The 24,860-nt window shown below is 42.9% G+C and overlaps 2 protein-coding genes across 10 annotated transcripts in view; one reads left to right on the top strand and one right to left on the bottom strand.

Annotated features, from left to right (window-relative positions):
• SLC19A3 (solute carrier family 19 member 3) overlaps nt 1–24,857 on the bottom strand; it is a 29,827-nt gene extending 4,970 nt beyond the window's left edge. The window contains exons 1-6 of one of the 9 annotated variants that reach the window (XM_083613829.1): nt 24,699–24,855; nt 7,283–7,356; nt 7,069–7,196; nt 6,033–6,413; nt 2,282–2,442; nt 545–1,364 (exon numbers count right to left, since the gene is read on the bottom strand). In XM_083613829.1, coding sequence (XP_083469955.1) covers nt 545–1,364; nt 2,282–2,442; nt 6,033–6,036 — 985 coding nt within the window. In that variant the 5' untranslated portion in view covers nt 6,037–6,413; nt 7,069–7,196; nt 7,283–7,356; nt 24,699–24,855. Of the gene's footprint in view, nt 1–544; nt 1,365–2,281; nt 2,443–3,573; nt 3,641–4,881; nt 6,013–6,032; nt 7,357–18,011; nt 18,096–24,698 lie in introns of those variants that run through there. The other 8 variants (XM_083613826.1, XM_083613825.1, XM_083613830.1 and 5 more) reach the window with 8 other exon arrangements.
• Nucleotides 18,026–20,498, top strand: CCL20 (C-C motif chemokine ligand 20). Its single transcript, XM_083613986.1, has 4 exons — nt 18,026–18,137; nt 18,664–18,778; nt 19,462–19,539; nt 20,062–20,498. The coding sequence occupies exons 1-4, from the start codon at nt 18,035–18,037 to the stop codon at nt 20,096–20,098; spliced, it is 333 nt and encodes a 110-aa protein (XP_083470112.1). The 5' UTR covers nt 18,026–18,034; the 3' UTR covers nt 20,099–20,498.
• Nucleotides 24,858–24,860: the final 3 nt, after the last annotated feature.

The raw sequence follows: 24,860 nt of genomic DNA, 5'->3' as shown, positions 1-24,860 counted from the left end.
TAACTTTTCACAATCAGAATGTGGGGGAGAGGAGTGCGGCTTATTTTTGGGCCAATACGGTATTTCCAGAGCATAACCGCTGTATAAGCCGCAAGTCAACTACTTGCATATTTGTACAGAAAGCAAATACAATAGCAGTACCTAAATAAACAAATCTATGTGATCAGACACTTCATCACATTTCTAGATAGGCACAAGTTGTGAGCTGTGGACCAAACTCACTGCAAAAATAATTTGTTCCCTCCAATTTATTTCTTATGACTATGGAATTTCTGATGTGCACAAAGAGTTCCCCTCCCCAGATATCTGTTCATTTTCACTGCTGCATGTGAAAATTACCTCCACTGAAATAAATGGCGCCACTTGTGTGCCCCAAAACATTATGCACACCACACCTAGATGGCGTGTGGGATTCTGGAAAATGTTTTATGATTTCTCATACCTGGTTATCTTGTTCACCTTCCTATGCTGCGTGGGAATGGGGGAATTAAGTGCATTTACATGGTTGTTTGCATACAGGATATATTTTAAGAGGGATACTTACTCAGGAATGTTGCTATGGCTTCAACAGCTCCATTGTACACTTGAGAGCTATGGGAAGGTGCTTTAGCATCCCACAGTACTTGGACGTAATTCAAAACCTGGTTAAATCCTGCAGTGGCTAATGCCCACCATATTGACCAGTAAAGGAGTTTCTTTGTGGTATAGCATTCCTTCAAGTCTTTACAGAGCTGGAGAAGCACGGTCAGAAAGCGATTCTGGTCTTTTATTTTGGGCAGTTGATCTACTGGCACATTCTGGAAGTTGGCGGATGTTGTTGGAACACACAGATCCCATTGGTGGCTTGGCTGGCCTGAGACATTTGGTGGATCCTTATCTGTTGGTCCGATGGATGCTTCTGGGGAAGACGTTCTATGAAAGAACATACTTTTTTGAGGCATGGGTAGAAAAAATGAAGACATAAAGGCCACAGAGACAGAGGCCATGGTTATGGCATTGAGGTAAAAATAAGAGACATGGGCCAGAGAGACTAGAAGCTGGCCCAGCAAGGAACCTATGGTGGATGCCACGAGAGTGATGCTTCTGCAATAGCCAGTGACTTTTTGGTAATGGTCAGGACTGACAACACTGTATATGTAGGCATAGTAGGCAACCTCTGTGGCAGTCACCATGCCATAGAAAAATTCCACCAGCTGCATGGCAGGCACACCATATGCAAATAAAAGCAGCAGCCAGGTGATCAGGAAACTAACTCCCTGGAGAATAATGACAGGCTTATAGCGTACATAGTCTGTGATCAGGAATACTGGGATTAGTAGAGCCAAGTAGGAGTACGTCCAAACAGGGAAAACGTGCTGCGTCACCTGGAAGGGAAAAGGAAGAATTTTGTAACATTGAAAGGCTAACAAATATAAGGCATGAAAAATATAGAAGCAATTATTGAAACTACAATATAATTTTACGGTGGAGACCCTAGGCGAACTTTGGTAGCCAAGGCCTGTTTTCTCCTCTAACAGCTCCTCTGTCTCTTCAGTCCCCTATTCTCTCCCATTCAAGTTTTGCTAGCAGTTAGTGGCTAGCTCACCATCTCATTCACAGCCTGGCCTTTCTTTAGGCACAACACATGGGCAGCAACTTGCTTTGCTTAATTCCAAACTGGCATTCCAGAGCTAGATTGACAGCTGATCTTTTCACACATGATGCCTGATGCTTCATTGCTGTCATTTCTTTTTTTCACACAGGGCATTTTCAGTCATTCTTTTACTTGCAAGGATAATACACCTTGCTCTCTTGGAGCTTTAATAATGCCAGCCACAGAAAGTAATGTCCTGGAAAGGAGTGGGACAAAACTTGCTTGCTGTGAGTTCACTGTGGGCCTGCGTGTGCGACCAGGTTGCTTTGTTACCAAAACAAAATAAAAATAAACAAAAATCAGGATGAAAGCCTTGAAATTATGTTCAGAAGTAAAAAAGAAATGTATTGTGGGAGGTAGTATGTCCAACAGGTTTCAGTCTCTTCAGGAGGTGTAAGAGATGGCAAACATGGAGGAACTCTGAATTATTGTGGCAAGAAGTTCCACAGACCCTGAAATATAAAACTTAACGAAGTACACGTATCTAAACTTACATTTATAAAAAGTGGGATGAAGGTAACGGTTTCTCTGTAGAAAATTATAAGTTACCTTTTGTTTATAAGGTTAAATGAATTCCTTCCCCATTTGTAATTCACTCCCGACATATGACTGAATACCTTAGCGTGAATAAAATGTGCATCACTGTACCTCATCAATAGTCAGGTTTTTATCAGGCCCAGCAAGATAAGGAGTCAAGAAAGCCTCAGATGGTCTCATCAAGGAGAAGAAGCCATATATGCAAAGGATCAAGGTGGGGAAAATCCATTCACTGCTTTGCATTTTCCTCCAACAATCTGTCGTTTTCCCAGCTAAAATACAAGGAAGCAAGAGATGGAAGGGAGAGACTCTTACTGAAAAATGCACAATGAGCCATTTTGCAGAAGGGCTGTTGCTTTCACTTGTAATACATCTGAGGGCAGCAGGCTTAGGGGCACATAGCTCTCTGCCCCCCAACACCTTGCGACAGCTTCAAGCATTTGCCACCCGAGGCACCTGCCACATTTTGACTAATGGAATGGTTACCCCTGCAAGTTGGCATTTCATCAAGAAAATGGCACAGTGGAAATGGCTGGACACTCCCTAGTTTGATTTCGCAGTCAAATTATTAAGCCACCCACCCCATCCCTGGCAACGAAGCAGGTTACTCCCAAATACAAAGCAAGTCAATATTTATTTATTTATTCAGTTTATATCCCACTTTTTCCTCCAAAGAGCTCATAGTGGCATTTTTCCCCACTCCATTTTATCCTCACAACAACCCTGTGAGGTGGGTTAGGCTGAGAGACAGGGACCAGCCTAAGGCCACGCCACTGAGCTTCATAGCTGATTTAAACCTTGGTCCTTCAGGCCCCAGTCTTATGCTCTAACCATGTGTGGTGTTTTTTATTAAGTCTTAAAGTGCACAACAGCTATGCCAAGAGTTAAGCCCTGGTCAGGTTCCTATTCATGGGCTTGTCAACACCCACAGCCACATTTTTATATTTTACGCAGGGCTTTTTTTCAGCTGGAACTCGCCAGAACTCAGTTCCAGCACCTCTCAGGTGGGCGCCATTGCCATTATAAGAGAACAAGGGAGGCGTTCATGGTGAGTCCCAGCACTTCTTCTAGAAAAATAGCACTGATTTTACATATGCCCTGGGCTGACTGTACCAGAAAGCCTCTTTGTAAGACTCCAGCAAAATGCAAGACAAACATTAATCACTGTATATACTGGTAGAGTCAATTACTTATGTACTGCCCTCATGTACAGTCTGAACTTCAGCCTTCCTCTCCCCTCTTAGGCTGGAAAACCTTCTATGCAACCCTTTCAGCAAAGCTGTTTATTTACTATTACTCAGATGGAGCCTGAATCAATGCTCAAGGTTGAAAAGACACAAAAAACACAGCCCTAAGGTAGTACAAATGATTCTGTCCTTCTGCATTTGTATTCAATACAATACCTTTCACAAGCTTGCAGCTGTTCTTTTGAGATCCACAGGCATATCTGCTCAAAACCTTATGAGAATCCTGTGTTAAAATGCCTCTTACTTATTAACCAGCTTGACTTTCCTCTGAAATTGTCAAAGCTCTAGTGTAGTTTCTCCAGGTATTTATTACGGTGGCTTTAACTTGCTTGTCAGAAATAAATACATAACTATGTGGAAGTCCTTCTTTACATCGTTAGCATAGAGAAATAAAGAAGAAAGCTTGGTCTTTTACTGCAAAACAAAGCACCACGCAGGACGCAAAATGATGTAGGGGGAGAAAACTCAGCCTGTGTCTATACAGAAGCAGGTGAATCCAGGTAGCATTTGGATAAGGCAAACCTTGTTTGGTGGCAAATATCAGTAAAGTGACTACATTGCCCCCTCCACCTTCAATGATCATGCAAGTTTAGAAAGTCATTAACAACAATAGCAATTCTAAGTAGATGCACACTTAATGAGGATCAAATGATTGGCATTTTTTTTTACTAGCCAAAAACATATTGTCTTTATATTACTGCTTAGAACCATCTCTAGTTTTTTTAAAATAGTGTATCATCATATGTAGAGAAATTCAGTTCTAATTTAATGGTGAACCTATTTAATTCACACTTTCTGAAACAATACGCAAACGAAACAGCCATCCTTAAAAATTCACTTTTGTGAAATTTGCAATGCAGTTCTCCAGCCAAGTAACATCTACAGAAATGCATATACAGTACTGAAGCAAAGTGTGCATAAAATGCTTATATTAATGAAAATAGCACGCAAAAATTATTTCTATTAGGGGAAAGTGCTTTGCAAAGTGTGTATATTAGTCATAATAATACATGTATATTAGTAGAATTAACACAAAAATGATGGTGAAATTTCACAAGGTCCTTCAAATTATATATTCACAAACTGGAAATGTAGAAATGTGTATAACTAAATTTAAGAATGGAAAAATTAGAAACAGAGAAACTGAAATTGACAGATTTACTCATGAATAGCAGAAAGAAGAATTGCAAGAGGTTCTGGCTGATGGCTTGTTCTGTGAATTAATGTCAACTTAAAGCTGTGCATTAAAACCATTCAAATAGCGAGAACCCAACAGCAAAAGCAAGTCTGATCAGAGTGTTTGCACCTGCCCCCCAAAATAAGAACAAGGGACTGTGGACCAGGGCTGGCCCAAGACATTTTGGCATTTGAGGTGAACGACAAAATGTTCCCCCTGCCAGGGAAAAAGGGGTGAGTGAAGATCTACACCAGGAACAAGGGGGAAGAGAATCAAATCAACCTTACTCTATGGTTGAAATGGAAGTCAAAGTCTGCCATGGCAGGTTTTGTGGGGAGAATGCGGCTGCTCTGAATTATGCCAGGTTGATGCAGAGCCCTGGAAACCCCAGAGGGCAGAACCACTAGTCCTCCCCTTTGGCTGGGAGACCACCAGTGGCACCTATTTGCCAAGAGGTCGCTGTCGCAGTGGCATGGGTGGTGGTGCCTGCTGAGACAGCAACAGATCTGGCCGCCAAGGAGCATGTCACAGCCATCCCTGCCACTGCGGCACCTGATGATGATGATCTGCTGCCCCAGTGTATCCTGCCACCAGAGGCAGTTGTCTCATCTTGCCTCATGGGTGGGCCGGTTCTGCTGTAGGCATTTTTGGCTTCAGTATGACTTGGCCCTGATTTGTTTGCTCTTACTACATGCCTCTCTTTCATTTGGATGAGGTTTCCGACCTGCTTTGCAAGATAGCTTATTCTTCTCTTGTAAACACAGCTGGAATCCTAGCAAATCTTAATCAAAATTACTTCATGTGCAATTCCCATAGAGACTAGGAGTAGTCAGGTGAAAAAGAGGAGCTTAGAGTAGCTATATCAATGAGGGATTTTCAGGAGGTGTGACTTGTCATGCAAAGCCACACCTGCTGGAATCACCCCTTCTAAAGTTAGTAGTACACAACCACTAAGGTGGATCCAAATTACCTTGCACTGAACATTCATTCCAAATTGTTTACAGGGAGGTTATACAACTGCCAAGCAGTCATTATACCAAACCTTCCAGTTAATTTCCCCACCCCCCTCCTTTCAATATTTATTTATCTCCTGGAAGTGGGTTTGTTGCACTTAAGCACCAAGGTTACTTTAATTGCACAACCTGAATTTGCCAGCCTGCTTTTTTACCCGATCACCCTAAGATAGACTTCAGACAAAGAGGGGTTTTTATGGATGGAAAGAAACTCTGCCCACAGGTCTAACACTCCATTAGTACCATGAGTTTTCGTTTTCTCTTAACATGAGAATAGTCAATGTGGTACTCTCCAGATACTGCTAGACTCCAAATCCTGATGGTAGTCTTTAGACAATGTCTAAAGTTCACCATATTAGCTATGTCTATCTTAACACATCTCTTCTAAAGTTTCTAGAGATAACTTTGCTTTATCATGTAGTTACCCATGCTGTCTTCTCAAGTCCTTTGGCTGGTCACAGAACTACAGACTTCTCTGCTTTCTTCAGATGATTGAGTTAACTTTTCTCCTTTGCCTTCCTTTTATTTCTTGCCAGTGCATGTCCTGGATTTCGGATGTTTTAAAATCCAGACAAAGTCAAACCTTTTCAAATATAGCGAATTCCTGATCCTGTTTCCACCTTTGCTGTAGGTTAACTCTCGGCACTTCTTATTCCACTGGCTGTGCTTGTAGTTTAAATCTTGTGGGTTGCTTTATTCTAATATACTTTGGTGCAGTCTCTTTCGTGCCTTGTTCTTGTTACTCCAGTCTTTCAACTTTGAAAGCTACCACCGCCTTGAAAAACTGGCTCCATTTCAACATCCTCCTCTCAAAGGAAATGAAAAACATATTACAAGGATCTTTTAATTCTGATTCTGTTTACAAAGTGGCTCCTGCTTTTTGTTAATCGGGGGAGAAGGTGCAAGCAAGCTGAGATACAAAATGAAGTTCTGATGAGGTTATACATAGAAACAAAAGGGACCTTTGGCCTGTTTTAAAGCCCAGGCTAGGCATGCTGTATGATAGTTTTACATTAAACTAGGACTGTGACCTGGGTAGAATCTACACTTATCTACCGTGAGATTGCTTTCGGCATGGATTCTCGTGGAGTAGAGTATGTGGGAAGGGCTATGGCAAACTGAAATAGCCATGTAAAATTTGCAAGAAAGATCTGAGATCTGCTGTGTGAGCCCTCCCCCCCCCCCCATTAATAGAGACCGTGCCCAGGATAATTTCATTTTGCTGCTTGAAAAAGCAAAATGGACAATGTTAATGTGATTACCTTTACAGTATGTTTTATTTAATTTTACTACAAGCCTTTGTTGATTTATAAAAGTATTTATATTCCACCCTCCTGAAAAGAAAATCTGGAAAGCTATGTTGTCCATTTCAGTTATATTTCACAGTGCTATAAGAGGGGAGATTAAGAGGGGAAATGAAAGAGGCGTTATCAGATTTTAGCCACTGAGAAGTCTTCTCACCCTTTGTGTTGATTGGAGCCAATTAGAGTTAAAGGAGGTGTGTGAGCCACTGGGGATTGGCCCCTAGAGTCACTCTGGAGGTGTGCAGGGAAAAACACTGAGGAGGAGTTCTATATACAGCACTCCATCTAGAAACCTTGAGAATGCAAGGTAGTCAGTTTCAAGAGAATGGTATGCAAGTTCTGTTATGTACTTCAAGGAAAACACAACTTACATCCTCCCAAAAGGAGACATTGGAGCATTCCAAATCACTTGCCTATGAATGTGCACAGAAAATAGTAGATCTAGCTGAAAGGCAAAACATGGAGATTTTCACTGATTATTGCAATGCATTTTAGTTATTATCATTGTGCATCCAAATGATTATTGTACATTCTTAGCTGGCTGTATAATCTTTAAATGCTGCGAGAGGGCAGAGCTGTAACTATCAAGAAGGGACCCCACATATCTGAATTTGCCATGACACGTCTGTCAGTAGAACTTCCGTGTTTCCAGCAGAGGGGTCTTTCCTATCACTTGCTACCTGACCATTCAACTGGAGATGTCCAGTGACTGAACCAGAGGACTTCTGCATACAAAGCAACTGATTGAACACTGAACTATGTCCCTTCCCCAACCAGGATCTGTGCTACACAATAGGACCCCATGTTGCTACTTCCCTGAATACAACCAGATAAATGGTGTTAGCATACTTCAAGGTGGGGGGGGGCAGGGTGTGTGTGTTTTGCCTTTTTCTCTGATCAAACATAAGCTATTGGGGGGGGGCGCGCGCGAGGAAGTCCCACAGCAGCCAGAAAGTGTATAATTACTCATTGTGATTCCCAACTTGGTTTGAACTTTGGCTTCAAAGTTAAAGCAGCAAAGGACTTGAGATGTTAGGGAACTGGATACAGGAACAGGTAAATAGTTACTTTTCCAGATTGGTCATTATGTGAAAATGTTTTCTTCTTTAGTGTGCTCAGTCTACCCACAAACCTGCCCACAAAAAGCAAATAATGATGTGCTGCCACCATGTCAGATATATGTGGGCTGAAACTCATGTGGGTTTTGTACCTCAAAGTAGAATAATGGAATGAAACAGGTTTGTTTAAGTGGATCTATCTCCCTATCTACCAACTGCTCAGTCATCAAAACCTCTTAAGTGGCTTACATAAAATATAAATTTAAACATTTTTATAATACATATTTGTTTGTGTATGCGTGTGTAAACAGTTTTTCTTAAAAATATATAAATTGTAAATAAAATTACATATTAAAATAGGTATCAGATTTACACGTTTGGGTAGGCTTGCCTAAACTAAAAAGGTTTTAACAGATGGCAAAAACAATACAGTGGTACCTCGGGTTACAGACGCTTCAGGTTACAAACTCCGCTAACCAGGAAGTGGTTGGTCCAGGTTAAGAACTTTGCCCCAGGATAAGAATGGAAATTGTGCACCAGCGGTGCAGCGGCAGCAGTAGCAGCAGGTCCCATTAGCAAAAGCACGCTTCAGGTTAAGAACCGTTTCAGGTTAAGAACAGACCTCTGGAACGAATTAAGTTCTTAATCCGAGGTATCACTGTACACCAAAGGCATCTGTCTTACATCAATGAGCAGGGCGTTCTAGAGTACAGGTCTTGCCACACTGAAGGTTCATTTCCTTGTGTGTGTGTGTGAAGCAAACAATATGTGACATAGAAGTGCCAGTTCTGCAGATAGAAGTGGTTGAGTGGGTGTATATGGAAAAAGGCATTCCTTCAAGTCAACTGGAATTTTGCTTCTTGAAATTTCAGGAGCCATTGTTGACAGAGAAACCTTCTTGACAAGGAGATTGCTTTGCTGTAGAGTAGGGTGGCAATGACAAATCCCCAAATAAAAGGAATTGCATCACCCCCCACAAAGGACAAAAGGGTAACACTCATCTGTGGGGCAGGAGGGTGATTTACCTAACTGGTGGTGGCAGGAAGCTGCAGCAGTGTTGTTGCCACTCTGATGGTGAGAGGGTCATCACCAGACAGAGGTGCAATGCATAGCTGTCAACTTACAGATTTGAAAATAAGGGACCAGCAGCCTTGAAAATAAGGGACCAGCAGCCAAAATAAGGGACCTGCAGCCTCACCTGTTCCAGGCACTCTAGTCTTCCTGTCCTCCTGCAGTCTGGTCAAACTCATGCTGGTAGCTTCGAGAACACTGTCCAACCAACTTTGTAACCAGAGGTTCAACTGAATAGAATCTGAATCACATGCACCACAAGGCCTATGCAGCCTCAACTTAAGATGGCTCCCCGGCCTGGCTTTGCACTGCAAAGTTTGCAGCAGCACGTGCAACAAAATGGCATCCAGCATTCAAAAACCCCCTCAGCTTGCATTAACTAGCCACACACAAGGCATGCAAGCTCCACCCCCCGTCGTTCTTAGACTTCTTATTGGGTGAACACACAGCCAAGCAACACAGTTGGAGCCTCCCTCCTCTCTGGCCAGCAGGGAGGGAGGGAGAGGAGCTGCTTCCTTTGAAATTTAAGGGACATCATTTAAGGGACATCCATCAATAAGGGACAGCAGCGGGACATGGCGCTGGAATAAGGGTCTGTCCCTTCAAATAAGGGACATTTGACAGCTATGGTGCAATGGCAGAAGGGCTGGCGATAGACCCTATTTAGCTATCAGGCCCTTGGAAGGTCCTGATAGTGCTGAGTGAGTTTGGGGAATCTGCAGATTCAGCCCAGTTTAGAACACCTGAACACAACCATTTTTATGGATAAACAGCAGAGAGAAGGAAACATCCATGGAAAAGCCTCCATCTGCCTGGTTTCTGCAGCTGAGGGCATGCACAGGCCACTATCTCACTTGCTGTACAAGTTTTTATGGCTATTCACATCAGGAAAACAACACAAGGGAAGAAGGTACCCTCTTCCAGCAGCACACCCCCAGCCTGATTCTTGCACACACGACTGCTTTAAATGTTTTAAAAATGCAAAGATCCAATCATGTCTCAAAGAGGCTCTGGACCCTTATTGCTTTAAAGGAACAAATGTGGGCCATTAATATAAGGCAAGGCTGAGGAATGTGTTGCCCTCTAGAAGTTGGGCTTCAGTTCCCAGCAGCCCTGGTCTGCCTGGTTGATGGTCTGGGATAAGAGAAAGAGAAATGGTTGAGTCTTGGATCGTCACTTTCCCTTTGACAAGCTCCAAACCAGAGACCATTTTGGTAATTACAGTGGTACCTCGGGTTATATACGCTTCAGGTTACATACACTTCAGGTTACAGACTCCACTAACCCAGAAATAGTACCTCGGGTTAAGAACATTGCTTCAGGATGGGAACAGAAATCATGCTCTGGTGGCGCGGTGGCAGTGGGAGGCCCCATTAGCTAAAGTGGTGCTTCTGGTTAAGAACAGTTTCAGGTTAGGAACGGACCTCTGGAACGAATTAAGTTCTTAACCCGAGGTACCACTGTACTTCCATACACACTTTTTCTAGGGAGCCATACTCTGACTATGCGACTCTGTAGTCTTCCTGAATGAGGGCAAATTGGTTTCATAGATTTCCAGTATCAACTATGACAAACGGATTGAGAAAGGGCATCTCCATCACATCTCTACCACCCACCTCATTAAACCATGTGCAGGAAAAGGACGGGCAACCCTGGGAACATAACAGACACGACTGTGAAGAGACGAAAGAATGAATGGGGTCAACTGCCGTGAAAGGAAGCAATAATGAACAGAAATCTCTATGACGATAGCTAATTACTGGCTATTTCCCAAAGCGTTAAAATTAATGAGAGCTCACGCAGGTTAAACCTCTTGTAGTTGCCTTATCTTGCTTTCTGTAAATATGAGAATATAACTAAGATAGGATAAGTATGTCAAAGGCTTGCAATAGAGAACTCCATCTATCAACCTTTCTAGATTGTCACTGAATAGTGTGACAAATATCCTCAAATGTAGTTCTTCTGTTATATGGATGTCTAATTTTCTCACCTTTTGTGTGAATAAAGCTCCCACGTTTTGTTTCTGGAAAGTGATTTCATTCCCTGGCTAGTATATCAAGAGTGGTTGTTAGGTAGTTTGGTGAAACATAGATTTGTCCCTGTCGTGCACATCAGGATTCCATTCAGGGACAGGAAGCTTTGGGTGCCCCAGATATTGCTGGACTAACTCCCATCATTCCTGACCTTGGGTCATGATGGGAGTTGGAGTACTTGTCATTTTACAGCTGTTGGTGAGCAGCGGAGAAGGCAAACTTTTCCTAACACAAGCCAGCCGCGTTGCTGCACAGCCCCACAGAGTATCAAATAAATGTTTCCTAAATTATGCAATGAGATGTGGGAGGAGTTCCTGGCACTGAAGGGACAGACGAGTCAACCACACCGCATAGCCTAAAGCCTTGGTTTGGGCAGGGACATGTTAAGATTAGACCTGTGGTGAATATTTCACATACTGGCATTTGCTTGGAAGTCCCCCCGCCCCCTGCCTTTCTATTTTATTATTCGTGTGAAACTTGGCTTGTGTGGTTTTCCAGGGCCAAATTTTGCTAGAAGGCAGCTATTTGGCAACTTGCCAACCGCAGCAAGGTACAAGCAGTAGTGACTAGTTGCCAACTGGGACTGGTAGGGTGCAAGGCAGGGAGGCCAACAGCAGGTGGCACCAGAAACAATGGCAGTTGGAGGAAGAGCCAACAAATTCTAGTTTTGTCCCTATCCCCCCTTCCTGCAACAATGAGACTAAGGAAGGGGAAACTGATAGCCACTGCCACTGCCACTGCCCTGGAATAGGTGTAAGAAGGTAGGCAAGTGGGGCTGGGTTGGTACCGCATTCATTCTAATGGACCAGCCTCCTCCTGGAACAAGGGGAGAATCCTGAGGCATGACTGCCATTTAGGTGATCACCTGATATATATATATATATATATATATATATATATATATATATATATATGTTTTGTTCTGCTGCGGCACTGCATTGGCAGCTTGGCCTCCATTTTGCATTCTCCACAGTGCTCCGTATTTACAGTGGTACCTCAGGTTACATACGCTTCAGGTTACAGATTCCGCTAACCCAGAAATATTACCTCGGGTTAAGAACTTTGCTTCAGGATGAGAACAGAAATCATGCTCCGGCGGTGCAGTGGCAGCAGGAGACCCCATTAGCTAAAGTACTGCTTCAGGTTAAGAACAGTTTCAGGTTAAGAACAGACCTCCGGAACAAATTAATTACTTAACCCGAGGTACCACTGTATCTTCATTCATGGACATTGTGGGGAGAAATGTCAGCCACTAGGGTGGAGGCGGAGGTTAAACTGGTAAAGAACATTGAGAGGATTCAGCAAAGTGGCCTTCTTTTTCAGGGGTGGGGGAGGAGAAGCTAAAGAAAAACCTTAGAAAAATGTCTTCCGAGAAATGTTGGCTCTGCTGTAGAGGAAATTCTGAGAGAAGATTTGTGAAGTACGCTGTGTTAAGCCAACCCATTACAGTGCTAGGGATTAAGCTTTCCAGCACGACATGACAGGGCCCTTTGAAAAGACACAGAGGAGAATTTGAGGGAGCTGGACCTGTTCCAAATTACATCAACACACAGCAGCATGTTTCATGTGTCTTCTCTCCAGTTTGGCTTTATTGGAGGAACAGCTTCCTCCTCTGCTTTGTGCAGCACAGCCCTCGCAATTGGAAGTTACGCTCTGGACTTTTCCCTTCCAATTTGCAATTCTTTCTTCCTTGTCTCTGCTTTGCTAAAGAGTTTCCCCTCCCCCACTTCTTTCTTTCATAATAGCTTTGAGCGTGGCAACAGAAATTGACGTAAGGTTACACTGCATTGTAAATGCAGGAAATCTACAGAATGAATAAAATGCATTTGACTCTAATTGGCTCTATCCTTCTTCCTTTCTTTAGGCAAAACAAAAAAAATCCCCCACCTTTTTGTGGGTGGAGAGAAATGGAGCCTGGCCAATTTTATACAAGCTGTACATCTGACCTACTCCAGAATCAGAGGAATCAGTTGACTTTAGCCTGTGGCTTCAAGTCTTCTGTGCTGCCGCCAAAAATGTTCACAAATAAACCATTCAAGATAGTAAAGCACCTGTAAGGTCATGTAATGAAAAGGAAATCAGTAATGATAAGAAACCCTTTGCAATTGTGTAAGCAAATATAAAATATATTTCCCACAGAGATAACAATGGACGGTATTCAACAAGTCTGTCTCATCAGCACAGTGATGTATGCTTGTGCAATGGGATGTTCCCACTTCCCTCTTGTGCCCACTGCATCCTCCTCAAATCTGCTCTAAAGGGTTTGGAGAACGGTCCGTCCCCCCCGAACAGAGTTAGGGGTGCATGGGTAGAGGAGAGGAGGGAAAATTCAGCTGCTCAAGGATAAATCTTTGTACTGACAGAACAAGTTACTTAGAGCTACATTGAATTAATACTACTACTACTACTACTACTACTACTACTAATGATAATAAATATTGCCAGGAGCTCTGTGGAGATATCATGGAGGGGATGGTCATATCCCGAGGAGGAATGGGAGCTTAGGGAGCCAGCACTGGATGAGCATGGGAAGGTTCCTAGGGGGAATGTGAAATTGGGACGCCAAGAAGTGTGTGAGTCCAGGAAGATGGCCAGAGGGTGGAGAGCTGGACCCAGAGGAGGGACCAAGCAGATTGACAGAGGAGTGCTCTGCCCCTGTGTCATTGGATACTCCAAACCGCATACCTCCTCCAGTCAGTGTGGAACCATGGAAGTGATTGAGAGTAAACTGGAAGCTGAGCTGGCATGCCCATTGTTGAGAACATGGCCAAACTCACTTGAAGGAGTTCCCATTTACATGACTAGTCCTGGGACTATGGCTGTTTGCTGTGCTAGAAGTTGTGCTTGCCCTGCTCTTCAAAAGAAAGGTTCAAGGGGGGGTGTCACTCATTGGATGAATGTCCTGACTTGCACTTAGCCATGTACCTTGCCTATGTGCAGTTCTGATTTACGCATTAAAGCCTTTGGCAGAAATTGAGCTGAGAGTCTGAGTTGTTTGTCTAGTAGTGAGGGCCAAAACACCAATAGATCTCAACCCCTAAATTTGACAAGAAGCTTAAGCTTCTTGTTTTGCCTTTGTTCTTCTGTGGCTTCTGAGAGGAGACTAGAATATCCATATTACAGTAGATCTAAGAGGTAACTAATTTGGAAGGTCTAGGTACTTAAGTTTGAAAACAGAGAATGTCTGAACAAATCAGTTAAATTCTGAATAATGCACATAGTTGTCTCTCTGGGCCAAAGTAATGTCAACTGTGTGAGTGCAATCAATGTATGTGTGCTTTTGTTATGAAAAAAGGTGCAGGGGAGCTTTGGAACCATGGGGTAGCTTGGTTGAAGAAAAGGGAAGTTGGATTTCTATGAGAGGCTGAGGAAAAGGTGAACTTCTCTCCACATGTTCTTCCCTTTATAACTAGGGGGATTAAATAAAAAAGAACCCTGGGTGATTGAATGTAATATTCTGCCTTGGTTTGCATTTATTTACACTGGGGGTTTCCAAACGAACACTCCACGCCCTGACAATCTTGTAGCATAGGATGGAAGTTCCCTGGAGTACAAGGCTTGTTTGGTGGCTGAAACAATAATCTCAGGGCATAATCAGGGTTGGGAATTTTATTTGTTAATTAAACAAAGTTATAACTGATTTGTAACTTCCTTCTTATTTTAGAAGGGCTTGCACTTCCCTTGAAGGAGTGGGAAGGAGCTTGGGTAGTCCTAGAGCCATCTGTCACTGGACGCCCAGGTATTTTCAGTGGTGAGGAGTGTTATTTCCTAGCTATGGCTGTTTCACCAGCTATGGCCACTCTTGGACAGAGATTATCTGACCACAGTAATCCATACTGTGGTAACTTCTACATAGGGTGTCCCTGAAGAGGGTTTGGAGGTTGCAACTAGTATAAAGTACATCACTCAGGGTGCTTGTAGAAGCTGTGGGACAGTGATATATAACACGTTTTGAAAGAACTGCACTGGTTGGCTATTATCTTCAAGGCCTGATTCAAGGTGCTTATGCTGACATATAAATCCCAAAATGAATTGAGCCCCAAATATCTGAAATAATACAACTTCCCATACTAATCTGCCTGGGCATTAAATTCTGCAGAGGGAGCTGTACTTGTTTGCCCACCACTGAGTGAAGTCTATAATGCAGGGGTCCATGAAGGAGCCTTCTGCATTGCAGCATCGCACTTATGCTCCAACCTTATTTTCATTTTACAGATGGTTTAAAACATACCTATTGAGGAACATTGAAATGTACTGTGAATTGGGAAGGGCATTAATGTTAGATCACTGACTTGTCATAGCGAAGGGGCTTAAATAACTCAGAGAAGCTATGAGCTATGCCATGCAGGGCCACCCAAGACGGACAGGTCATAGTGGAGAGTTTTGACTAAACGTGATTCACCTGGAGCAGGAACCGGCAAGCCACTCCAGTATCCCTGCCAAGAAAACTCCATGGACAAAAACAAAACCCAGCAGTGGCCAGAGAATTGGAGAAGATCAGTGTTACATCCCAATCCCAAGAAGGGCAGTGCCAAAGAATGCTCCAACTACCACACAATTGCGCTAATTTCACATGCAAGCAAGGTTATGCTTAAAATTCTACAAGGCAGGCTTAAGCAGTATATGGACTGAGAACTCCCAGAAGTGCAAGCTGGATTTCAAAGGGGCAGAGGAACCAGAGACCAAATTGCAAACATGCGCTGGATTATGGAGAAAGCTAAAGAGTTCCAGAAAAACATCTACTTCTGCTTCATTGACTACGCAAAAACCTCTGACTGTGTCAACCACAGCAAACCCTGGCAAGCTCTTAAAGAAATGGGAGTGCCTGATCACCTCATCTGTCTCCTGAGAAATCTCTATATGGGACAAGAAGCTACAGTTAGAACTGGATATGGAACAACTGATTGGTTCAAAATTGGGAAAGGAGTACGGCAAGGCTGTATATTGTCTCCCTGCTTATTTAACTTACATGCAGAATTCATCATGTGAAAGGCTGCACTAGATTAATCCCAAACCGGAATTAAGATTGCTGGAAGAAATATCAACAACCTCAGATATGCAGATGACACAACTTTGAAGGCAGAAAGAGGAGAGTGCAAAATATGGTCTGAAGCTCTACATCAAAAAAACTAAGATCATGGCCACTGGTCCCATCACCTCCGGCAAATAGAAGGGGAAGAAATGGAGGCAGTGAGAGATTTTACTTTCTTGGTCTCCATGATCACTGCAGATGGTGACAGCAGTCATGAAATTAAAAGACGCCTGCTTCTTGGGAGAAAAGCAATGACAAATCTAGACAGCATCTTAAAAAGCAGAGACATCACCTTGCCAACAAAGGTCCGTATAGTAAAAGCTATGGTTTTCCCTGTAGTGATGTATGGAAGTGAGAGCTGGACCATAAAGAAGGCTGATCGTCGAAGAATTGATGCTTTTGAAGGGGACGACAGAGGACGAGATGGTTGAACAGTGTTCTCGAAGCTACTAACATGAGTTTGACCAAACTGCGGGAGGCAATGGAAAACAGGAGTGCCTGCCGTGCTCTGGTCCATGGGGTCACGAAGAGTTGGACACGACTAAACAACAACAATAATTGTTTAATTGTATATTGAAATGGAAAATGATTCTGTATGTGTGTTGCTTAAGGTTTAACATAGGAAATTACCATTGAAGGTAAGTAAGAGCTCCCAGTAAGTGCCTAACAAGTTGGTAGTTAACTAGTAATGTATCTCAGCTGGCTCTGTTATGAGCCTAACTTAGATTACATAGTATTCAGTTGCAAATCACCATTTGGAGAGAGTTGCCTTTGTTCTCAAGCCACTGAAGACAAAGGTCAGACACACTTTGCTCCTAGGCCTTTCCCCTAGGAAACACAGATCTCACTTCTAACACCAGTGTTAACAAGCCACCCCAATCTCTGCCAAGCAGTGCACGAAATTCCAGGAGTCTTGGCCCTGAACAAGGGTCTGTGTCTCTTCAAGGCAAAATAAGGCAGTGTCTGTCAAATATGGTTTATTTACAACCTGAGTGTAGATGGAGTACAGAATTTACAGCATCCTCACCTCAGGAGCATCTAGTCCTTCCCCATCACCTGGCAGTGCATTCAGAGCCATCCTATGTGCCATCTCTTTGTTTCGGCTTCTTGCCTCCACAGCAGCTCGTTGAATTCTGCACCACTCTTTCCCAGCAAACATTAAATTTTCTAAAGGCACAAATTTTCCTGTGACATCATGCCCCCGTCACCTTGGCAACCTGCCAATTCTCCTGTCTCTGACCACTCCTTGGAGTGGGAGGGGGCTGAAGGACAGTTCTTTTGCATTGTCAGCAACCCTTAATGGCGCATCACCTGGTTCCCCATGGTTCCTTAATGGCTCTGCACTTAGCCAGCCCAGCCACGCTGTTTTGCATAAGCTAACCCATTAATTCCTTCTCTGCCACAGTTCTGCAGCTTGTACTTTCCTTTCATATCCCCAAAATTAGCTGAATACTACTGTTTATTGGTTTCTAATATTCACTGACAGACTCTGGTATCCCAGCTGTGGTAATGCAAATGATGTAGAAAAATGATGGGGAAAAGAAGGAGGGGAAACTCCACAGTTCCCTAACACCTACTTGACATTCCAGGGAATTAACACAATGTGTGTGATTTCCCCCCTCCTACTTGGGAAATAGTATTTTGGAATTTCCTGCACCTACCACTCCTCAGGAGTTTGGTCAGTGAATGGTGATGTCACAAAAAGGATCTATTCCCTCTTCTGTTTGGCTGCACACACATCCCTATATTAATTAACCAGCATTCAAACAATGCTATAAAATCAGCTAACTAGAGTAGGTAAGAGGGAAATCCCCAGAATTGCAAAGCGGAACAAACGCCCTTAGGTGAACTGCCAGAGATCTCGAGCAGGTGTTATAAATAAGCTGACTGAAGCTAGTTCACTCACATCTGAAGAGTCAAATTCTTTTGATGCACATAAGCAGCAGCATGATCATGATGACTGGCTTCAACATGAAGAATGTGCCCTTAGCTGTTCTGGTGGGTCTGCTGCTACTCCTGGGCATGTGTGAAGGTGAGTGGTGTTTCTGAATACCTCTTGCTCCAGGACTCCTTGTGATGTTGGTATGTGCCCTGAAAATTAAGATGGAAGATAGGAGGATTCCCAATGGCTTAAAAAGAAAGAAGGAAAGGAAGGAAGGAAGGAAGGAAGGAAGGAAGGAAGGAAGGAAGGAAGGAAAGACAGACTAGTCCGGAATAGTGTACTTCAACCTTGTGTCTCCATCTGCTGTTGGAATACTTTCCCCATCTTCCCTGACCACTGGCTAAACTGGTTTAGGATGATGGATGTTGTACTAGTTCACCAACTTCTGGGCACTCAACAATGAAGAGTAGTCTAGAACATTATTGGAAATGCTTGCTATCTGATAGCAAATTGATCCAAATTATGTGCACTAGGAAAGGCAGTGATAGAGATGAAAATGTTACTTTGTGCCTAATTTAATATATTTTTTTTGTAATCTGCCCTGGGACCTGCTGGTAAAGCCCAAGTAATGAATTAAATTAATTAATCAATGTATATTTTTTCTTCCTCACTCCAGCCCAAAGCAACCAAGATTGCTGTCTTTCCTATACCAAGACACCTCTTCCTCGCCGGATTATCAGAGGATTCACAGAACAGCTTTCCAGTGAAGTCTGTGACATCAATGCTGTCATGTGAGTTGACAAAATGAAACAATTACTTGTATCAATGAAGGAGAGTAAAAATAGATGCCCAATCATCCAGGAGTTTAGCTCAAAAAAGGTCTCCAAAATGCTTCAAATACTGTGTTTCGAGCAGCCACAATGAAACATTATTTTGATCCCATAGTTCTTAAACCCTGTAGAACTTGAGAAACATAAGATGATACAAAAATTGGCATTTCTCCTAACCCAGGTCAGAGCTTGTAGCTGAGCTATTTTTAGTATCTCTTTATTTTTGATATCAGTATTTTTGCTTTCTTATCCGTAGTGTACACAACTTTAGTTACACTGTACATAACTTCAGTTGTTGTTGCTTAGTAGCTTTTAAGCCTTTTCAGTTGAATGCAACTGAAAACAGTCAAGCAACAAAGCTTGCAGGGGAGCATTCCTGTCTCACATTTTCCATGCAGTCAAAGTACACTAAAATTTCATGCTGTCACTAACAATGCATGACACAACTCCATTCCTCTTCACCTCCCCTATTTTTTGTGCATTTGTTGGTTTCAAGAGGATCTCTTTCCACCTTAGTTTGTACACACACACAAAATGCCAACAGCTTCAATCACATCTTAGAAGATGTGACCTTTCTGCTTTATTCTGCTGACTGTAACTGTTTATGTTATTTTAAAACTGATAAAAATTTTTGCTCTTTCCAGATTTCACACTAAGGGTGGCTTGAAAGCTTGCGCAAATCCCAGAGAACCTTGGGTGAAGAAACAGCTCCGCTTGTTGAGGTCAGTAGGAGGAAGGAATTGGTTGCCCTGGCAAAGCAAATAATAGGATCCTCTAGCTGCCCTGTATCTATAACAGTGCAATCCTAAGTTTGCCTGTCAGAATATTAACTATGGGAGGTTTCTATAATATCACAGTTGTGCTTAAGGATGGTGAGCCACACTGTGAAAATGAAACATTTCATTCTTCACTTCTCCAATAGGAAGGAACAGCAGATTAAGGCTGGAATCCTGTGCATACTTGCCTGGGAGTAAGTCTGAGTGGGACTAACTTCTGACAGGCAAACCTAGGATTGCACTGTTATAGATATAGGGCAGCTAGAGGATCCTATCATGTTATATGATGTTAGACTCCAACTGTCTTCAGCTTCAGCCAGTATAGTCAATGGTGAGGGAAGATGAGGGGTCTCCTCCACTAATATCTAGAAGACACAGGTTCTTCAGTTTTGGTATATAAGACAGGAGAGCTGTATGGAAGCAAGGAAAAATTTAGCTTACCTATTTATTCTTTCTCTTTTTTTACAGTAAAAAACTCAATAAGATGTCACATTTTCCTTTTTGAAATGAAGCAAGAGGCAGAGCCTGGTCAAAAAAACTAAACTAGGTTGAAATCATACTTCTGGACACTGTTGTGTGCTTGCTGACCACTAATCCCTGGATTTTCTGGAAGCATAAAAACTGATTCATATTGTATCAAGTATTTGTTTGAATGGAGCACCCCATCCAAGATGCTTTGTTTGCTTATGCTGGTTCACATTTTGTGATTAACTGATAAGTGTGTGTGTGTCTATCTAATGTTCCTCACTGGGTCAAGTTCACAAGTCTGTCATATGATGTAGATGGTAATGATCACTGTCATTGGCAAAAGGCTGCTGCTATCAGGTGTACTACTCATTTGCAATATTTATTTTATAAAATTTATATACTGCTTGATTATAAAAAGAACTCTACAAAACTTTAAAGTTGTTGTCTTATTGCATGTTATGTCTGGACTGTTGCCTTTGTTTGGACATTCTTTTTAGATGAATAATATAACAGTTCCATTGTGCATATGTTGCTACATGCGTATGCGTGCGCGTACACACACACGCACACACACACACACACACACGGAGAGAGAGCGCAAGAGAGAGATTTGTAGGTTTAGGTATATAGACCTTTTAATGTTTGAAGAACACAAGGCAAGCCTGCTGGACCAAGCCAATGCTCCATCTAGCCCAACATCCTGTTCTCTCAGTGGCCAGGAGATGCCTGTGGAAAGCCTGCAAGCTTGTGAAAAAAGCAAATAACAAATACAATAAATAAACAAATATGGGAGAGAAACTGGAATAATAATTAATAATAATTTATTATTTATACCCTGCCCATCTGGCTGGGTTTCCCCAGCCATTCTATATGAACAAATAAACTTATATCCTGCAATAATATTGCTTATGCTGTATTGTGGATCTTACGTATTTAGGGCTAAAGACAAGAGTGAATGATAAGGCAACTCCACAAATGAATGTTCAACAATGCCTGAACAGGGAGTGGTGTTTCGCCATAATCTGGCTAAAATTGGAGGGCGAGTCAAGAGATGGGGTTTATGGATGTTATTAGTGACCCTCTTAATCCCCCTCATTTGATCACTGTTCCCATAGGCCCCCTCAAAATCTTAAATAGGGTCTGGTAGAGTCCCTATTTTAGTACTGGGAGAGAGTTTTACCAGGGACAGATGTCAGAACATAAGGTATTTTCCTTGTAAATACAGTAAGAGATAATTAGTATATGCAAGATTTGTATTTTTACTCACTACCTCCTCCTCCTGAAGATGTCTTGTTAGGCTTCTCTTTCCCATTTCAATGAAAAATCATTCCCTTCAGCCTTTCTTCATTGTCTTAAGATTCCTGAGCAGTAAATATGCATGCACCAAAGTACAAAACTGCTACCTAGCCACTTAGGACTGCCTAGAAGTGAAGCATGGTTATAATTATATGCTGTGCATGAAGTGTTGTTGTTTTTTTAAAAAAAAGTTTGCTGAAGTCACTTGTTACATACAACCCACAATGTAGAACTTTGGCTATCGAACCAAGGTCTCAGACAATGTCTGTTACGGGTATCAAGAGAAAGCATGGTAGATTAATGATTTGGCATTCCGTCTTTAGCTTAATTTCAAGTGTAAAGGAGCATATTATGGATTCCGGGCCCAACACTGGTTCTACTATCCATCCCAGAAATCCAAAAGGGAGAACTAATATGTAGAAATTTAATTATCTTCTTGCTGACAGCAGCTCTATCAGAGGTGGCATGCCATTGGAAAACAGCTGATTTCTTTGTCACAGATTGGTCTGCCTGTGTCTGGCAATTAGTGCTGCCTAAAAAAAATTATGCAGTATTGCAGGGTGTGGGTTGGCATCAACCAGCCTCATTCTGGGTTTCCAATCTGTGAGTGCTGGATTGCAGCATGACCCAAGGATTGAATTAATCCTCTTTGATCTTGTTGACTGGAGCTGATGATAGTCCAACAACATCTGGAGGGTCATAGGTTCCCCATAGCTGCTGCAAAGTCATGGTGATAGAGTGGACAAATGAGAAGCCATGAATGCACCTTCCTAATAAGTCTCCACTGCATGTTTACAGACCCACCACTTCCTTTCCCACTTTATGACGGTTGCAGAGCCAAAACCAATGTACTCCCAGCAAACACCTCTGCTGGTTAGTGTGAATTAATCCTAAGTGAACCAGCAAGTGATTATAAACCAATACTATTGTGCATATCAGAACACTCTAGAAGCATTTTTTCATTTAAACGAACACCTCATTCTTCATTGCAAATAAGACAATAAAACAAACAAACCCATTCAAAGAGCCAAGCATTCTTATCCCCCAAAGTATTTTAGAAACCCTCTGCTATTGTATCTTATTTCCTGACTTTGAAGCATAAAAGATTCATCTTCAAAGGGTAAACAGCAGGGAGTCATAAGAATGCTTTGAAAATGTAGTGGTTTATTAAACTCTGACCTGTATCATATTTGTGTTGACTTATAATGTTAATTTTCTTTTCAAGTTTTAAACAACTTGGCCTTTTTCACTATTGCATATATTTCCCACAGTATATAAATTTGTTCATACTGTCAATATGAATACTTTGAAGGTTCACTGATTACCACCAATATTTATTTGGGTATCTGATCAGGATTAATTAATATTGACAATTGAAGGAAAGAGTAAATGGTCACTGCTCTTTTGCAGAAGTATTTCTCTGCAAACTTGCTGATTTTCTCCGAAGCTGCAGAAAGATATGCTAGATTAATTCTCTTTTAGACCGTACTGTTTCTGAAATAACTAATACTTTGTTCTTATAAGATAACCCCACAGCAGCTACAGAAAGTCTGAATACTTTCCAGTGACTTTGGTGTGCTTGAGGTTTTTCTGTTTCATTCCCCTTTGGTTGGAGGCATAGTAATGGTTAGTATCATGCCCTTTCTACTGGTAGAGGCAGCTGTGAGCTGAAATTAGAGGGACTAGGTTTTTGACAGGTGCTTGGAGATGGGGAGGTTAATAAATTCTTTATGGAATTTTGTGATCCCGATAAAGAGCATTTAAATAATTAGGGTGGGGCAAGGGCTGCTACACTTCAATTCCACTGGTAACCTCAATGCTTGATTATTGCAATGTGCTCTGTTGTGGTGCTACCTTTGGGCCTGGTCTGGCGGTTCCAGCTGTTACAAAATGCTGCAGCTGTTAACGAGGACAGACCATTGCCAACACATAACTCTAGTACTAAAAAATTTGCACTGGCTGCCAATACACTACCAGGCCAGGTTCAAAGCTTTTGTACTAATTTACAAGGCCCTGGATACCTCAAGGACTGCCTTATATCCCTGCCCAATCACCAATATCTTTGGAGGGAGTCACTATTGGTGGGCCCCGATAGCTTGGATGCATGGCTCACAGGCATTTTAACTGAAGTTTTGCTTTATGATTCTAACTGATTTATTGCATCCCTGTAAACTGCTTAAAGATTACTTTTCCACCTGTCCAGCACTAAAACACAGAAGATGCAACTTCTGACATTCCTTCTGCACAACTTTTAAACCTCCACACCTTTCATCGTAACACTCGATCATTCCTTGAACGTAACAGGCATCATCTGCTAAAATTTCGCACAGTGTTGTGACGGCAGGAGGGAAGCTCTTCTCTAGGAAACACCCACAAAGCTGTCTGCACCTTTTGAAGTATCTCCGGGCTACACTCCTTCCTACACATTTCCTAGTGAGCGCATGTTGTTGAGTTCAACGGGGCTTCTTCCTGGTTTGGATCATGCTACAGTACTGCGGGTGGGACGTGGGTGGCGCTGTGGGTTAAACCACAGAGCCTAGGACTTGCCGATCAGAAGGTCGAATCCCCATGGTTTGAATCCCCGCGACAGGGTGCGCTCCCGTTGCTCGGTCTCTGCTCCTGCCAACCTAGCAGTTCGAAAGCATGTCAAAGCAGTGGCGTAGCGTGGGTTGTCAGCACCCGGGGCAAGGCAAGTAATTTGCGCCCCCTAACCCGTGGATTTGCGCCCCCTAACCCATGGATTTGCCCTAACCCCAGATGTTGTGCCCGGTGCGGCCCGCCCCCCTGCACCCCCCACGCTACGCCACTGTGTCAAAGTGCAAGATAAATAGGTACCACTCCGGCGGGAAGGTAAACGGCGTTTCCGTGCGCTGCTCTGGTTCGCCAGATGCGGCTTAGTCATGCTGGCCATATGACCTGGAAGCTGTATGCCGGCTCCCCTGGCCAGTAAAGCGAGATGAGCGCTGCAACCCCAGAGTCGGCCACGACTGGACCTAATGGTCAGGGGTCCCTTTACCTTTACCTTTACCCTTACTTCCATTTAGCTAGGAGCAAGCCTCATTGAAGTCAGTTGGGCCTTTTGAGTAATCATTTGTTTTATTATTATTACATTTATCTCCCCTCCAAGGAGCTCAAGGTGGAGAACAACAAGACCCGCCCCTTCTCCGTCACAACAACCTTGTGAGGTAAGACAGGCTGCGAGACAACGACAGGCTCAAGGTCACCCAGAGGGCTCTATGGCTGTGTGGGTACAAAACACAATAAAACAGGCTCTCGCACCTCAGCTTCCGTCTTAGGCGCAATAATGGTTCATAGGATCGCGATGCAAGCCCCTCCCTTACCCTCTTGCGCGGTTTCCTCTCCGAATTCCTCTTACGACACCGCCCCCCCCCCAAAAAAAACCCACTGTGAGGCAACGGGAAGCAGGTGACTTATCCCCTCACGCCCTGCTGCCATAGCAACGGGCTCAAAAAGCGCGCCAACCTCCCACGGCGCTCGCGCAC

The sequence above is a fragment of the Podarcis filfolensis genome, assembly GCF_964270895.1.
Source record: "Podarcis filfolensis genome assembly, chromosome: 5".
NCBI classification, from domain to species: domain Eukaryota; kingdom Metazoa; phylum Chordata; class Lepidosauria; order Squamata; family Lacertidae; genus Podarcis; species Podarcis filfolensis.
This window is presented reverse-complemented; position numbering and strand designations above follow the sequence as displayed.